This window comes from Orbicella faveolata, unplaced genomic scaffold (assembly GCF_042242905.1).
Source record: "Orbicella faveolata isolate gen_17 unplaced genomic scaffold, um_ofav_v1 contig_14, whole genome shotgun sequence".
In the NCBI taxonomy this organism is placed as follows: domain Eukaryota; kingdom Metazoa; phylum Cnidaria; class Anthozoa; order Scleractinia; family Merulinidae; genus Orbicella; species Orbicella faveolata.
In genome coordinates this window covers 23,362,597-23,380,535 of record NW_028301541.1, presented here as the reverse complement: position 1 = coordinate 23,380,535, position 17,939 = coordinate 23,362,597, and the positions used below count along the sequence as shown (strand labels likewise).

Sequence of the window (17,939 nt, the reverse complement as noted above, 5' to 3'; positions counted from 1 at the left end):
CATAAGCCAAACTGGACTTTTTTTTTTGCGATCGCCCGCTCTGAATTTTCTTCTTACCCCTTCCTTTACCTTTTTCTCGGCCCTTTTTACCCTCGAATCTCTTTGCGCTTCATGCTCTTTCTTGCTACCCTGAAAAGTTGGGTGTTAATTATGGGCAAAGCCGGGAAATGGGACCTTGATCAATTATAGGTATAATAGGCCATTTTACGACCATTTTTGCACCAAAACTGATAACGTTGTTTTTCAATTTGTTATGTCAGAATACCGTCGATATCCAAAACCAACTGTTGTGCGGATAGATATATCTCTACTATCTGCTTACCAAGAATATTTGGTGACATTTAAATTGTGACGTCACAAGTGGTACAAAGAGGACGACTATCAAGTACGCGTATATGCGTGCTTGGGATGCACAGGGTTAAGCTTAAAAAAGTTGTTATCTAGTTAAAAACAAGAGATCACGATCCTGAGAGAACACATTCCCGTACCTTATGGTAATCTTTTGCAATCTATTTTAAGCTTCACGTCACGCTTTCAAAATTATATTTAGTCTCGGTTCCATGATCGCGCAGCCAATGCCCAACGGTCATCGGGTCGAGGCTGTCTAAATCCGAAATTGAAAACGATTTTTTGAACCAGCGCCACCCATCTCCCCTCCAAATAGCCATATCGGCACTCAATCAAGAAAATAGGTATGCCATTTCGAAGCCCAAATTTTGCCCAAATCGTATTTCCAAGCCAATGCTTGGCCCAAATTCTACTCCCATTTCTAGTTTTTTGTTCGAGATTCCGCCAGTCCTTCTGAACTAAATTTCATTTTCCCAGCCCATCTTTTTAACCTCGCTATCAAAATTGAATTTTAATTATATCGAAAATGCATTTTTTTTTTGCTGTTGGCGGGCTGTTTGATCTAGTCGTCAGCTATTTCCATTACAGCCTAACCCAGGCCATTTTGCACGACAATAATATTTGATCTGTGACAAGGTTTAATCAAGGGAAAAATAAACTCCAATAGCATAGAGGCCATTGAATGTGAACGTTTTACAAATCGTCTTCCATGTGTCAACATACTTTGATGTCTTGGTTGTTGTGTATTTAAACAGGTAAGTGAAGTAAGCTGCATTCATAAACGATCAGCTTGTTCCTCTGGTGTCGCCGGTGAGGGGAAGGCAAAGAATTTACCCGTGAGCGACGCTTGTTAATTTACTGTACTGGGATTACTGACTTGTGTTTGAAAAAATACGTTTTTAACCCAATCCAGTTGCAAAGTTTCTTAGCGAAGCTTGGCATCTGTGAGCTCACACAGAGATAACCTTCTGTTCGGAGCCGGCGGCGTGTTTGTACGAAAGCGAAAATCTCTCGGATACTGCGTAAATTTTAATCACATCTTTGCGAATGGGTTTGCGAACGGTGAAAAACTACCATGTTGTATCAGAAATGTGTTGTGTATGCTTCGGATAAGGGATGTACGGCTTGCTTTTAAAGGCTACTTAAGTATTTTCATGACAAGAGACATCAGGGTGAATGCCGCATGTAGATGAAAAATTCAAAGACTTTGCTAAATTAAATTTAGCCATGGATAATAAAGCTTTTGTTCGTCAGCGAACACGAATAGTAAAAGCTTTCAAGTTTATAACACTGCGTGTGTGCTTATCGCTTTATTTTATCTCAAGAAATATTCTTTGTGATTAATGAAAACATGATTCAAAATACAATAGATGGTGTCGATGTTTCAACTGGAATACAAAGGAAAGCTGTAAATATGATGAACAGGTACATTCAGCTCTTATTCCAGCTGACAAATCCAAACAAAATAAATTCGACTCCCCTTCCAAAGGGCCGAATATGACATCCTGCAAGAAGTTTCCCTAGAAAGTAGAAATTTCATTTTTTTTAACTATTGCAGTGACCTTTTGTCTGACTACACTCAAAGAATCAACTAGTAATATGAGAAACTGAAATTAGCCTAGAAAAAAACGACTATGGAATTAGCTATTAAGATATTTCAGATAGTTCAGCTGTCCCTCTTTAATACCTTTGAAATGACATGGTGTTTTTATACGAAAAGATGTCTCACGCGAGTAGCTTGGTTTTCATTCGCTAATACTATCTACATGTCATTTGCATACAAAAGCAAACAGACATGACGATCATCTGCTCAATGTTTGAATAGCTTAAAAAAAATATCGACAATTCTCAACACTTGTTGTGAAGGATATTTAGTGTGACGAAGGAGGTCCGTCTTTAAGAAAGCACCGTTTGCTCCTGTTGTCGGATAATACTTCTTCAATATTTGTCATCTGGGATAGTCCTGAGGTACGATTATATATGTAAAATTGATGCTTGATATAAAGGAAGATTTTAAATTGCCTTAACGATTCCAAACATGCATTCTCTATAGTTGGTTTTCACATGACGTCACTAAAATTCAAACTACAAAACTATTGATCTTCCTGAGATTTTACTTTAATGATGTATAAGAGCAGCTGAAAACTAATATTTATACAAATTTTCGCTCCGAATGGGTTCTTCGTTTTGTGATAGACTACGCTTGAATCTCGAAGCTTTTGCGTGCATGACGCGGCATTTACATGACGACGATGACTTATTTCGGGGAATTTGGCTATCTGAACAGTTCATGTCTTACAAAAAGTATTATTTAAATGTTTTAGAGTTTCTCGAGGGATAAGTCACGCTTTTGCAGCAAAACTCAGTGACAGATAAACAGTTTCTGTTGGTTTCCGGCCGCCATGTAGGTGCCCATACGGATGGGCACCAGCATGGCGTCTCCATACAAATCTCTATAAATTTGGGTAAAAAATTTCTCCGCATATCTTGCATAAGAAAAATTGCTGTGACCAGAATCTTGGCGAGAGTCTTTGCATATTAACCTTCTTTCATTTCCCAGATTCTGGACTTTATCTATTGAACGGTTTTGATTTTTATTCTGATCTATTTTGAGTGGCGTGACACCGAAAACCAGCAATACAGAAGACCATGTCCATGATGTACGATATCGAGTTGTTTTGATACTTTGTATTGATAGACGATTAAAATGATATAGGAAATGATCATGTTGGAAAAGGAATCAATTTAAAAAACTCCCGACTAGGCTGATCTCAATAATTACTTGCAATTTCATCTCTGCCTGCCTAAATTTAAAAACAGAACACCGAAAGTTGAATGCGTCTTATGCAGATTAGCGCAAAAGTGAACGAAATGACAACTTGTTTAAATTAAAATTAGGAAACAAACGACCTACTTCTTCACAAAATCAGTTCGTGCAATATTATTGAACCAGTTGTGGCCTTAAAGGTTCATATCGAAAGATATTTTCAGGTTTCCCTCACTAACTTAAAAACCGAAGCCGCATTTCATAGTCGGAAAACGAGGTCGAAAGCGGGAGAAATCAACATTGAAATCGGAAAACGAAGTCGAGCACGAACTTTAGGCAAATCTAAGGCGAAGTGGCAACCATGCACATTTTTCATGGTTTTGAAGTCGGTCAGTTCGTAACTGAATCCAAGAATGAGACATTTTCATTACTGCACTGCTTTTACTTGTAAATGCAATTTGAAACATCCTTTTTGTTTTTAGACCTTTCTCAACATGAGTGGCTGTTGTTCACAAAGTGCCCGCCCGTTGTTGTGGAAGACCCTGTTTCGCGTGATCGCGTTCTCCGTGCTCGCAGCATCTGGAGGGTTAATTTTCGCCGCAGTGGAACATCCCAATGCCGTAAATAATTTAAAGAGAAAGGAAGAACTTCTGGTCAGCCTGAGAGAAGACATGGCAAAGAAATACAACATGTCCCAAGACGACTTTGATAATTTCATTGAGATCACTGACGATGCATTTAATATGGCTGGGCCCTCATGGAGTTATTTCCAAAGCGTGCGGTTTGCATTCGAAACATTGACGACTATTGGTAAGCCGAACCTAGAATGTTTTACCAAAAAAAAATGTTATTTAATGCTCTCGGTGATCATGGCAGGCCATGATTCAATTTTCCGAGTGCTTGCCTCAGCTTCGTTCCCAGGGTATCTCATCTTTTCTCCTCTCTCGCTCCGGGAGGGCGGAAAGATGAGAGACCCCGGGAAAGGAGGTTGCTCCAGAACCTTCTTGCCTCTTACCCGCAAACAATTGTTGGAATATCGTTTGAATGAATAAAATCCCTATTGTCTGGGGGTGGAAAGGGAAGAGCGTTCCCACTTAACTCCAGGTATCCGATTCCCTGTCCCAAACCCGGTCAATTTAAACTGGTCCATCAAACAAACAAATAAAAAAATGCAGTCGAGACCGTGGACTTGAACTTCCGGCCCTATATGAGAATGTTTTGGAAGGTGACTTGGTCCCCCCAAGTTCACGTGACAAGTAGATTCTCGCTATATTCACTTGAGAAAGACGCTGTGACAGCGTCGAAAGCTCGTGATCGCTAAAACATTCACTCTGCTTAACTCGGCATCTCTGTTTTTATTATGTCTACTACAGAGTCGGGAAACAATATCTTTACTCGATAAAAAAAAAAAAAAATATCTACTATGATTTCATTTATACTTTTTAGGATACGGCAGGCTAGCTCCGTCCACAAGTCTTGGTCAAGCTCTGTGTGTCGTATTTGCCGTACTGGGCATTCCTGTAACCATCCTGGCATTTAAGTCAGTTGGTGAGTTAATCAGCCGTGGAATCAGCTCCTTCATCACAAAGATTGAAAGAAAATACTTCAAACGAGAACCGGCTAACGTGGCGGCCAAGAGTACTGCAGTGACTTGCGTGCTTATGTTAATAATGTTAGTACTGGGAGCAACACTGCAAATGTATACCGATGACGCTAATGAAATGACATTCCTTGAAGGGTTTTATTTTTGGTTTATCAGTTTCTCAACGATCGGGTATGGCGATTACGTACCAGGCTTCTCTAGAACCACAGCCTCTTCCCAAAATGGTGAGCATTCAAAAAATGCAGCTCGGAAAACAGCCAATATAGCATTTCACCTGACTTGGACCACGCTTGGTTTGTGTGTGGTTTCTAGTGCGCTTAATGCTCTGGCCGAGTTCATGGAGAAAAGATCAGCAGCTAAACGGCTTCGGAGAAAATGCTGTTCATGTTTTAAGGACGATTCTTATCGAGTTAAAAACTGTAATGGAAAAGATATTACGGCTGAAGAAGAAAATTACCATAGTGTGACGTACGTTTAAATGTCACTGGTTCGCTACCAGACCTCTTCGTTTGACTGAAAAATAATCCCTTGAAATAAATAAATTGTAAAAATTGGAATTTGGAAATGTTGGTCTTTCAGGAGGGAGGAAAACTGGAGAACCCCGAGAAAACACTCGGAGCAAGGCGAGAACCAACAACAAACTCAACCCACATATGGCACCGGGCCGGAATCGAACGCGGGTCGCATTGGTGGGAGGCGAGCACTCTCACCACTGAGCCATCCCTACTCTTCTGCAGAAGCAGGATACAAGGTTACTCGCAAAATGAAAAGTCAAGAAACAGTTCTAATCAATTGACAAATGACATCCAGTTTAAGATTTTTAATTATCATTCTCTCTCACAGAACAAGGAACCTAGTTTGACACGTGCGTTAAGAATACGGTGGTTTAAAGCTTATGCGCGCCTTTTTGTTCACAAAACTGCTGTGTATTTGCTTTCCTGCGGGCAACGTAAGAACAGCCGTGGAAATCTTCATTACTTCCCTTATTTCATTGGTTACTGCTATCAGAACTATTTCGGTCGATCCTCGTTTCCATGCACGACTTGACCCAGTCCCTGATTTTCGTCAGAGGTTTTGTTGCTTAGCAATACAACTTATCTTCATGAAGTCATGCTGTCGCTGTCATACATTCGCAGTATTTCGAGTGTTCTTTTGGATTGAGAAATGCGACTCGAAACCGTCCGTCGAGTGCCATTTGACGTCCTTGTTCCACAAAATTGTTTTGGCGAGCGACGGTTTAGCATTTATATGTATATAACGGAGATGGTGAGTCCATTTAAACGGCAAAATCTGTTAATAATATAATACATCTGTGCTAAACAACGACCACTTTACCATTGCTATTTGTTTAACGTTTTCACACATACTTCAAGCAATAAATAAACATTTTACAACTCCACTGACAAATACCACACCAGATTATAAATCTGTCCACACGTTTTAACCTGTACAAGATATAGATAAATAACGTTTCCATGAACGTGCATTAAAACGTCCAAAATCCACCACTAACTTTCTTGGCCACCATTTTATGAAGTAGCTGGGTTGCGCTCATCCGGGATAGCCACTACAGACAACCCCACGGTGATACCCTGGGGCCGCAGACTATTAGTTTTTTCCTTAGTAACCTGGTAACTTTCTAATGTTTCTGCTCGCTATTTCTTCCTCTTCAAGTTGCTTCTTAAACTTGTTTACTTTTTCTGAATGAGAACAAAAATAAAGGACAAAGCAATTAGGTGAAACGTTGTGAAATACAAAAGTAAACAAGTATATGGCGCAGGAGGTCTTGGCGAGGGGGGTGGGGTGGGTTTGACCATGTCACAATGAAACAAGTCACAAAACAAGTTACTTTGAAAAATGTGGCATTACACGTGCTGCATTGAAGTCATGTTATAAGAGAACCGACCTTTTCGACTTCTGTTAGATTTTGGATGAATTAGCGGAGTAAAGGGACTACGAGTAGAGGAGTTTCTTTTTTTTTTATTAGTGTACTGTGGAACCCCGTTAAAAAATCCGGTCACCAACGGGCCACAAAAATCTGGCCGTATAACGGGGTGGTCCTAAAAAGGGGTTCTCTAAATAAGAAAATGACTGACTAAGTTTTTGTTCGGACCAGAATAAAGTGGCGGTAATAACAAGGTGGCGGTATGGCGGGGTTACACAGTAATTCAAACCAAGGAGAACAACAACACCCACCTCGAAGCTCTGTTATTTTCTCGCTTTCTTTAGCCAGTAACTCGTCCAGCTGCCTCACATAGTCTGTAAACGTTATACGGTTATCAGTTAATTCCCTGCGATCACTGATTTGCTTACTGTTTTCAACGTGCTCTTAATTATCTGTCATTACCAACCGAAAACATCCAACGTACAAAGATAAACACAACGGGGAAAAGCAGACAAACAAGAAATAACAACACAAAAAAGTTGATAAAAGGATGACAAATTACCTTCAATGTTATAATCGACATCCATGTCCACTTTTTCTATCAACTTAACACGTTCTTGTAAAAGAGTCTTGGCCTCCTGGTGATCAAGAACGATCAGGGTTTAACAAATGAAACCTTCACTTTCCATTGCTTTGAATCGGATGCCATTCTGTATTAGGGATGGGGGAAAGGAGGAGGAAGGGCTGATAGTTGGGCGTCAAAAGATCTCGATATCACAAGGATTTATACCTGTATCCCAGTTCGTCAATACAAAAGAAAAGAACATCGGGAAATATTATTGATTCCAATACATTTCCTAGGCCACCGTGCTCATAGTGTTTACTAGGGTGACTTAACAGAGACCCAACCGCCCCCCTGCCCCGCCCACGACCTTCCTCAATGTTTCCCTCACTCAAAAGATCTCTGAGACTGGGCCCGAAACATTTCATACTGATGACGTAACTTAACAGAGATCCGTGTAGCGTCTTTGATTGGTTGTTTCTCGTTTTTGAATTTTCGCGCGCAAGTAACAACTCATCGGAGTTGCCATACCGATCTCGAGAGCTACCTCATCACTGTGGAAATTTTCGGGTCCAGTCTCAGATGTGCCTCGAGCGGGAATGAATTGGACGTATGGAGAAAAAACGTCTGTCTAGTTTGGCGAATTATTTCAAGAGGTTTTCAAAATAAGCTCACTTCAATGTTGTTCCTGTCGTCATCCATCAATTTATCTTCAGCATCTTGTAGCTGCGAAACGGCTTCGTGGAAGGTGTACAACTCTTGAGATTGTTCACCAGAACCCTGGAAAAATAAATTGAAACTAGGTAAAGAGAAACGAGGAAAGGAAGGCAGAAACGATCACTTGACATGGAATACACGTACGCTGTGATTACAAAGAAGCGCGAGATCCACATTGTTGGGATGTCGGCCATCAGACAAAGCAGACATTTTTCCAGGACTCGTGTCATCTTCACCTCCATTAGACGCTGCTGGTTTTTTCTTTGCATTGCTCTCAGGACCAAGCTCTTTAACTCTGCGGAAGTAACAGGCATGGCACTCAGTGTTCTGTTTAAAGTCTGGTCACCTTGTTCACTTTAATGCTAACACTCTAAAGACCAATCCAGTTTGGGGGGGGGGGGGGGGAGCGGGGTGCTCGACGCAAATTTCGAAAAGAACCCCTTGGCTTGAAAATCTTTTCACTCGTAAGAGGTACCAATTCTATAACAACATTTTAATCTCCTGTCATATTGTTTCGGTTCAGTACTCTAAAAGCTACCGCAAAAGCTCCCGTTGTGAACCTTTTGAACCGCTTTTTCAACCCTGAAAGGTGCGACGAGCACCCCCCGTCCTTTTTATATGGGAGTCTAGCCGGGGGACCAATCACCCGAACTAACCTGTCGGCATATCGTAAAGTGTTTAATGTGTGTTCACAGCAACTCATACCAGGTGAAATCATGGCGATCTGTAAACACAAGTATATATCATTATCACAAGCTTGCCAAATCTTTCTCGCTAATGCTTAGTATGGGAGGCAGGAAACAATGCACATGTTTGTAGATTGAAAAAAGAAACGCGCGAAGAGGGACGAATGTTTCTTTTTGAGGGTAAAATGGTTTCATAAGGTTTAGGTGTGGAAAAACTCAATAGAATCTAGGATAACTTGACTGTTGCTTACTGAACAAAAACAACCACAGTAACAAAATTACTCACCATACAAGTCTTGGATTTCTCGCCGATGAATGAATCTCTCAGAACCTGTTTAATTAAGACAACACAAAAAATGAACCAAGCAATCTAAGTTGTCCCAAGCTTCTTCTTTGGAGTGACTGGTGGAGGTACAAGAGGACAGTGAAGATATACTGTATTGTGTTGGTGTACCACCAAATACTCAAAAACAACATTGCAAAAATGTGTGACCATTAGTAATGGAGTGTGTGACAATTAGTAATGGCATGTGTGACAATTAGTAATGAATGCGTGACAATTAGTAATGGAATGTGACAGTATTCGTTACCTGTGTCAGTTTGCTTGCTCTAAAGGGAAGATGAGCTCCTTTGCGTCCAAGAGCTCTGATGCATTCCTGAGAGATAAACAAGACCTCTTGTTGGCATGATTTTACGCGACTTTCGCTTCACTTCTCTATTTTTTCACAGAGAAACAGAAACAAACTCGAGGGATGTATAGTACAAAACCAACCAACCTTCAAAGCAAGTAGACTCTTGTTGATTTCTGCGCCTTCGAGACGTGTCTGTCTGTCAGCGGTCGATGTGTCAGCTCCTCTTTCGTTCCCTGATTAAAGCAAGACAAGCATAAAAGCTCTTATCTTAAGCACTAAACCAAGGTACAAGTTGCTTTTCACATTATACCTTCTTGTTGCATTTTCATTCTGTACTATTATTAATGTGTGCGTCACACGCTTTCTAAACCAATCAAAATTCGAGGCAAAAACACGGCATCACTGACAAGCGCTGGAAAAATGTGTAACCGGGCAAAAGCGCGAGAAATATGTGTAACCGGGGAAAAGCGCGGGAAAAATTGATAGGCTAGAACAAAAAAAGACTTTGCTCTAATTGGCTAAAGTAAGGTGCAAGAGGGGTTTGGTGCGAGTTAGTCGTTCCTGTAAACACGCATGTTGTAAACCAAGCCAGACTAGTTACCTGCTAAATCTATCAGCGAGAATTTGCCATACAGTTGGCCTCCACCGCCGTCTTTCCTGTAGCCTCTATGAGCAGAGTTGTACATTACATGATCAAAATTTATTATAATCGGCAATTTAAATAACCAACATTAAACCACGGATAAATCTTGTCTAAAAAGAAGAAAAAATTGACGCTGATTGTTGGGAAGCTGGCTCCCATAAAACAAGTTCACCTCTTTCTCAAGATGATCTGGAAAACAGCGTGTGACCTGGAAGAGTTTTGATTTGCAGAGGTTTGTCCAGATGTCCTGTGAAAATGAGTCAAAAGTGTTTAAGTGTTAAATTGTGTTAAATTCAGTCTGTAAATACAGTCCCTATACGCATCGTTAACTGCCATTACCAGGGTTTTACTGGTGAATGATGTTAAAAGGCAAAATTGCCAAGCTTCCTCCATACTAAGACGTTCTCATTTTGAGGTATGAAGGTAGGTGTGACTAGATAAAGTCTGTTTTTAACATGAGAGGGACTTTCAGATTGTCTGGGATAGAAATTCCTAATTCTGAGCGAAACACCTGATCTAAAGCGAGATGGAGAATTCGCAGACCTGGGATTATTTCCATTCGACACTTACCTGAGTTTATTACCAAGCTCTATAAGCTTTAGAGTGTCTTGCACTGAGTTCACGATCTTTTCTTCCAGCTCGCATACCTGAAAAGTAATTAAACCAAACTCTTGACTTATTGGGCGAGTTCAGAAATCTCATCGGTTAGTTAGAAAATCATGCACCGTTATGAAACGTCTTAATACAAAGGAAAGATCGATGCTACATGTAGGAGATGCCGCGAAGCAGGCATCAAAAATGTTATTGACCAGGATTGTTTGATGAGAGAAAGAGAAGGATAAACTGCTTTTAACACGAACCACTTTAGATAAAATAAATATCCTACCTGAACTTGTTGATTGCCATCCTCCAAAACTCTTAACCTTTTTCGTTTGTTGAGCAAGTCAAATACCTTCACAAGTCAAAAGAACAGTGAAACAATAAAGATGCAATTTCAAGCTGTTTGGCCAAAATGTAGACGCTATCAAAAAAAGAGCAAAAAAGCTTAGAACTAATAACGGTAACAGCCAGTTTCGCTACCTGTCGAGTTCCCTACATGTTCGCTACACACAACTTCAGTTCGCTACCTAATTAATTCGCATTCTCTACTATCGATAAAATTAAAACTTTGCGAAACAAAAATATATAGATCTAAGACTTCACGCACATAGATTATTCCTCGTTCTTTCATCCACTGCCGAGCTGAACACGGCTAGCTGGGGTAGCGAACTCGGCCTTCGCGAAGCGAGTATGCAGCGAACTCGAACATCCCGACCTCGACAGGTAGCGAAACTGGCGTAAACCCTATAATAACGTACCTTGCTGCCGTAAATCTCGAAATAACTAGCAGATATGAGAAGATCCTTGTTTTTGTGTTTGGTGGATTTGTTCAATTTAAACACATCCGTTGCTGTAAGACAAAATTAATGTGATTGAAAATCGATCGTGTTTTAAAACTCTACTCAGTTTAAACAAGTCTACGTTTTCAAGTTTGCAACAACTTAGCATGCGTTTAAAATTTGTCATTTCATTTTCTTTCTATCGATTAATTCAGTTTTTGGTAGAAACAATTTTATTGACATTTACATTTGATAAGACTACAGATAATGATTCTTGAATCTGTTACTATAGGGAAATATCTGCTAACGAGAAAATCAACTTAGAAAAAGGACTAAACAAGTGTCTTCACAACTTACCAACAATGAAACTTCTAAAGTACACGAGCTGAATGGTCTTTTAGAAGAAAATACGAGTCTTGTAGAATATTCATGAGGAAAAATTTACGGAACTGCTGTCTCGAATTTCTGTTGCACAAACTCTCGGCTTTTTCATTCCCTATCCCTGATGTATACTTTTCTTGAGTATTTTAACAGTTGATTAGACCAACCTGCCAGTGCATAAATTCCTTTAGTACAATCCTGTTGCTTCCCACTGAATGTACCACCCATGGTCTGTAATCACACACGAACAATATATTTTACAAATTGACGTCAGTTTCTCATGCGTCTGTCCTATTATTGATCACGAATTTCGCCACAACATTGTCAAAGTAGCTGTGGATCCGCAGACTACCTTGACAATTTTATGACGAAACGGACGCATGAAAAACTGAAGTCAATTTGGTTTTTATGATAACAAATTGTCAAATTGTCCACTCTCGCTCGTTGACACATCACATAACTAATAAATTCATATGTCTGTCGGCATGTTGACAATGAAAATTAGCCAATGAGCCAGCGAGAATTCTGTAGTTATCATAAAAAAGTACATTGTTGAAATCGAAATATGGCACAATTTCACACAGAACTGGACTACACTAACAGCTTGAACTCCATCTGATGACCATATCGTTACTACAGTCACATTCTTCTTGTTGTTGTTCCTTTGTCAAACCCTTAATAGCATAAATGTTTGCTCTTGAGTGCTTCATTAATATTATCATGTGTAAAATTTAATGATAATTTTTAATAATTTTTATAGCACTATTTACATATGCTGATCAATAGCACTTTAGCTAAATAGGAAAAAAAATATAATAATTTATAACATGCTACTTGCATGAGTTTTTCCACTGCCTGTCTGGCCATATGCAAAACATGTTGCCATTCCCTGGTTAAAAATTGTGTCAACAAGCGGCTTTGCTGTATATCTGAGACATAATACAAAGTGATAACAGTGTTAGTCAGAACGATTCAAATTTCAAATAAAAACAGAAAAGTTAGAATTTGTCAGGGATCTAAAGGCCTCACCTGTATACCAATTCATTATTTGCATTCTCATCAAAGGCATAATCAAACCTGTAAAGAAATAACAGAATAGTGTTTTCATTTAAACTTTTTCTCACCTTATGTAAGATGGTACAAAGTAGAAACTACCAACTAGTTATAAATATTAGTTTTAAGGACACTTTATTGTTACCAACTGAAAGTACTGTATGAATGCTGTCCATTAGAAATAAAAAGCCATTATGATAGCATAAGATTTTGTTATGGAAAGGTCATTATATTTCACACAAACTAACCAGAATTTGTGATTCTCCAGATACTTTGTGAGGTCCACTTTCAATTTAGGCTCATGGATCTAAAACAAAATGGTACCAAAAAATAATCAGTTACCAGGAAACCACAGACTTAAATTAAAAACAATTTAACTATATATAACTGACACTTTCCAAGATAATTATCGCCCCCAGCCCAGTTACTTACCACACAGTAATCACCCTTTGGTACTATGATGACATCAATTTCCTTTTTATTGAGTTCTGTACAAAAACAAAATCAAAACAATTTACATGCTAGAGTGGTTTTCATTTGAGTGTCGAAAAGTGATTGGTTTTGCTTCATCTATGCTACACAATTAGCTTATTTAAAACTTGCACCACTTTTTCATCCAATCAGAAGTAAAACCAAAACCAATCGTGACTTGCTCACACTTGTTTTCCTGCGCTTTGCATCAGCTACATGTAATTAGTGCAAGTTTTGATTGGTGTCAAACTGGATTGTCTGTGCATGTCATTTGTGATTGGTTAGAGTCATTAGTGTGATTTTGGTTTTATGACACTCAATTGAAAACCGCTCTACTGCAATTATGTAACTCAAGATCCTTATTAAAATCAGTGGGTTTTTGCTGCTGCCCTCATCACCAAAACAAAGAACAACAAATATGGAATTGCAATACTTGGATTGAACGAACTATCTGATACAAGGTTGGAATGATCAATAATAAACAGACAAGTATAAACACGTACCTTTCTTGGACAGTGGTCGTTTACGGACACATACACAAATCTGGTGGTCTATCACCTAATCAAAAAACAAAATGTACATGAAAATTGTAAGTTAAAAATTAAAATTAATAATTTATTTAAGAGTTGGTATACACTTTACAAATGATCATAGGAGATCAATTTCAGGATTCAATGAAGTGAACAGATTCACGGCAGACCACGCCTTCAGGATGTTCAGGAAATTACAACATGAAATACTTACCGGGTCCGACATTGTCAGCCCTTTAAAATCTAAATCTGCTTGATACTCCCTATAAATTGAAATAAAAAAAAATATTTAATTATAAAAACAATTTTTACAATAAATAACTTTTACATTTCAATGTCCTGTAGGCAGTCTGAGTACTCATTGGATCAAGCAAAACTATTAAAACCACAGTTTAACCACAAAGACTGATATTAAACTATCCACAATTATTATAACATACCTTATCATTTGTATAAATTCCCAGTTTGGATTTCCAGGATCCACTTCTTGTTGAAGACGCAGTTTCATTTCCCTTTGCTCTTGTTGTTGTGCCCTGTGGATACCATAAACAGGTCATCACACAAGTCAATGATTTCAAGAACACTTACAAGTCTAGTTATTAAGCAATCCTGCACAGCTGCTAATTTAAGAACAAGATACTGATCACAAACAAGTTTTTTACTGAACATTATTTTAACATTTTGCTCATAACAACAGTGTTTACCTTCTTTCTTCTCGATTCTTTTTTAAACGCTCAATTTCCTTTACACAATTAGAGCGTCTTCTGTTCACTGGAAAAAAAAATAAAAAAGATAACAAGGCCTGGTAAATTTAACATAGTACAAAGCACTGAAACTGTCACATGGAGGCCGCTGAAGTGATGAAATTCTACTGCTGTAGTAATTCCAACAGTGATATGAAGACCTTCCAAAACTGGACATGAAAAGGTTTAAAATTCAGTCAGGAATCTGTATACAATGTAACTCCTCTACTAATAGGTCATCGGCAAGATGAATGCTTGTAATTAAAAGCCACACACATAATTAATGCAAATAAATCATGATCATTGATGTACATGCAGATTTTCAGTAGCAATGAAGTAAGCGACACACACTAAAAGTGAACATGTAGTACATCTCTTCCTCTCAAACAGAAAAAAAAAAACTTTCAAGAACTGGAAGTACAATGTACATATACATACCATTTACTGACCTGTAGCTGATAAACTGAACATTGATTACCTGGATAAGACTCTGCGCTCTCCTTTATTTGTGCAGCGTCCCCACGTGAGTCACCATCTTCATCATTAGCAAGGTTGAGTGCCATGGGACGTTCAACTTTGGCTGCAAGCCAGTAAATGAGTCATCACTGACAAGGTTATTACAAACAGTTGAAAATTGTTTATTAATTTGCTTTAAATACATGTAAGTTTGAGATAACATGAAAAAACAACAACCTGATGGTGGATGAACTTTAGGTGAAGGAGCACTGTGATTTTCATTTCTTGCATTCTAAAGAACAGAAAAGGAAAAAAAGTTACAAAGTTCAGTGGGGCTTCAAAACAAAGTTTTAATTTGTTACATGGTGTTTGTTTCAAGAGTCTCGTCAGAGTATTGCACCTGAGTCAACTAACTTCTCTTGAGTCGTCTTCTTGCTTATTGGCTTACATTTCATGAAGATAGGTACAAAATACTATACACACATCAAGTTAACTACCTCCATGCTACTGGGGATTCTTCATGATGGTGTATACTTACATGTAATATAATTGAAAAATATTAACTTCAGATCTATATTCATTTGGCACTGTAGCTCTTAATCAACCAATTGAAAAAAATATTTAATGCTTCTTTGGTTAATTATTAACAACTAATTTCAACATACCTTGTTAGTTGGTGTAGTAGATATCCTTTTATTTGATGGAGTGGGTTTTTGTTTTGGCTGAACTACAAGAGTTGGATTAAGTGCAAAGATCTGGTCGACTTCAATCTGCATTAAACAAAAAAAATACAGCATTGATCACATGTACTCTAATGTCTTAATGTTCAATATCAGTGCTTATCCACGTGAAAGAAAATTGAAGCTACATCAGCCATAGCTGGTTGCATTCATATACTAGGCTCTCCATATCATCTAGATCACTAAACTGGAATTTAGTAAATATTATGCTGGTGTTGCTATGGGAGGAAAATTAGCCCTATTGAAATGAATTATTTTTTTACCTCTTTCCCTTTGGTTTCTCCATTCTCATACCACTCTACTGTAACACTCTTGGTGTCCAGGTTTACGCCACTAATCATAGATGAGTGGATACGGCCTACATGCACAATGAAAAAGTTAATTTACAGTAAAATAATCATATTATTTTTAATAATAAGTACTTATTAACCAAGAGTGAGGTCATTATGGGAAAATCTCAAACTGAGACCTTGCCGTATTGACTGAGTGATAGCGAGATCAATACAGCAAGGCCAAGGTCTGTGATTTTCCCATAAACACTGAACGTGTGAGGTTAATAAGTTGTTTATTACATGGCTTTTTGCTTTGGTTTTGCAGTCCTATAATCGGCCTCTGGACATTTCGGGAGAATAATTCCCCAGAATTGGCCAAACTGAGCGTGCGTTAGATCAGCTACAAACACAAGCCATATAATAAATTATTCTATTTCATGTCTCAAGCTTGAAAATGTCCAGCTGACCTTTCCAAGTTTGAGATACATATGCCACGCTATCATGATATTGCCTCTTTAAAAATTGCATTTCCGATGGCCTCATCTCCATAACTCTGCCCGAATACTGATAAAAATAATCAACAAAAGGAATAAACCTCGATTCCAGTAAAATTAATATATCTCAGAGCAACATGACAAAGCCAAACAAACATGATAAGATATGGTTTAGATAAGATCTCGTTCAGTTTGCGGACTTCATTTATAACTGATACAATAAATATGACAAACAAAGTAAAAGATCGATACAATGTAAATAAATTAAGCCACATGTGGCTGAATGTAAAATCCATTTGATAGGAAAGAGGTTTGACTCACATTTGTCTCATAATAGGCATTAAATCTTAAAAATTGAAATCAAGAGGCTTTGTTTCTTAGTCTATTTAGAGTGATGACTTTGACAGAATTTTAAAGATATTCCAAATCTGAATGAAGGCCTATCATCGTCTAACTATTGTACGCCTTAATGAATGCACACATGTCTATTTTATTGCGACTGCTTGTCCTAAAGTAATTAATATTTCGTACGTCTGGGCGATAATTTAAGTTCGAAACTTCACCAAGATTTACAACTTGTCCGACACATCAAATCTACGTTTTAAACAAAATAATTAAAGTCCCGTAACTAGGGAACTAAGTAAAAGATATTTGATGTTTATACGGAAGACCGACCGGCGGACATCGACGATCAACAAATTATTTCAGTTACTCCCACCCGAGCCTTGTCACAACTGAATATGACAAAGCTCTGAACGAAATCAACGTAGTTAGACTTAATCCTCTCACAGAAGAAATACGCAGTCATGGGTCTACATTAAAAAAAAGAGTCTTGGTGAAGGACAAAAACTTGTTGCAAATATATCTGAGATACATTGAGTAAGACTTCACCTACCGTCGGTTCGTTGGATGTCAACTTTGATCCCCACAACAAGTTTACTATATTTATCCATGGTGGTCTTAGGCCTGCGTTGTTCAATCCCAAGTAAATTTATTATCTGTGGTAAAGGGATCTGGGGTCCTTGAGTAATTCATTCGTTCCGTATTTAGATTTTCCGCTCAAAATCCTAAACCTCGACAAGTTCAAAAATTTCCATTTAGATTAGCAACTGAGCCTACTCCTCCTGCACAGCGGTACTGATTCACAAGTACGTAGGTTGTATAATACAAATCATACCGTCCCTTCTAACCACGTTGTTTCCCACGCAAGTGCAAAGCTCTGAAAAACTCTTCAAGAAATTGAGAGATCACCAATTTCAGACAGGGCCTGTCTTCATGCAAATTCCTAACCCTTCTACTCGGGTTTAGTGACAGCCGCAGTGACGCGTGTCATGGTGTGGGAAACCAGCTTGCCTCAAATACACAAAACGAAAAGTGACGTATTGTTCTATTGTTCAGCACTCCAAACTATCCGTCCTGATTCCCAAACTCTTAATAATTTACTAAACACAACAATTTCATTACACTTAACTAAAATTATAATACGTGCTGTCAGATGCTATTGGGATAATTAATTACTAACACAGGAGGTGGGCTGGAAAGAAATTAAAAACTCCATGTTTAATACACCCGCCACG

At 38.4% G+C, this 17,939-nt stretch overlaps 2 protein-coding genes across 4 annotated transcripts; one reads left to right on the top strand and one right to left on the bottom strand.

Moving 5' to 3' along the window:
• The first annotated feature begins 873 nt into the window (after positions 1–873).
• LOC110046144 (potassium channel subfamily K member 15-like) lies at positions 874–5,275 on the top strand. 2 transcript variants are annotated; one of them, XM_089287189.1, is made up of 3 exons: positions 874–1,103; positions 3,598–3,925; positions 4,562–5,275. In XM_089287189.1, exons 2-3 carry the CDS (start codon positions 3,610–3,612, stop codon positions 5,194–5,196), a joined length of 951 nt encoding a protein of 316 aa, XP_089143315.1. In that variant the 5' UTR covers positions 874–1,103; positions 3,598–3,609; the 3' UTR covers positions 5,197–5,275. The 2 variants fall into 2 exon arrangements, with proteins under 2 accessions (XP_089143315.1, XP_089143317.1); XM_089287191.1 differs by lacking the exon at positions 874–1,103 and adding an exon at positions 2,035–2,316.
• Positions 5,276–5,523: 248 nt separating this feature from the next.
• On the bottom strand, positions 5,524–17,495 carry LOC110046170 (kinesin-like protein KIF2A). Of its 2 annotated transcripts, XM_089287188.1 has the most exons (28): positions 17,258–17,495; positions 15,860–15,954; positions 15,522–15,626; positions 15,094–15,148; positions 14,879–14,980; positions 14,362–14,428; positions 14,098–14,190; positions 13,872–13,920; positions 13,631–13,685; positions 13,089–13,144; positions 12,905–12,963; positions 12,633–12,680; positions 12,442–12,532; positions 11,771–11,834; positions 11,202–11,293; positions 10,730–10,795; positions 10,414–10,490; positions 10,016–10,090; positions 9,802–9,866; positions 9,345–9,433; positions 9,159–9,224; positions 8,855–8,899; positions 8,539–8,606; positions 8,027–8,177; positions 7,841–7,945; positions 7,166–7,241; positions 6,915–6,977; positions 5,524–6,418 (listed from the first exon to the last, which is right to left on the bottom strand). In XM_089287188.1, the coding sequence occupies exons 1-28, from the start codon at positions 17,313–17,315 to the stop codon at positions 6,339–6,341; spliced, it is 2,115 nt and encodes a 704-aa protein (XP_089143314.1). In that variant the 5' UTR covers positions 17,316–17,495; the 3' UTR covers positions 5,524–6,338. The 2 variants fall into 2 exon arrangements, with proteins under 2 accessions (XP_089143314.1, XP_089143313.1); XM_089287187.1 differs by lacking the exon at positions 5,524–6,418 and having other exon boundaries at positions 6,687–6,977.
• Positions 17,496–17,939: the final 444 nt, after the last annotated feature.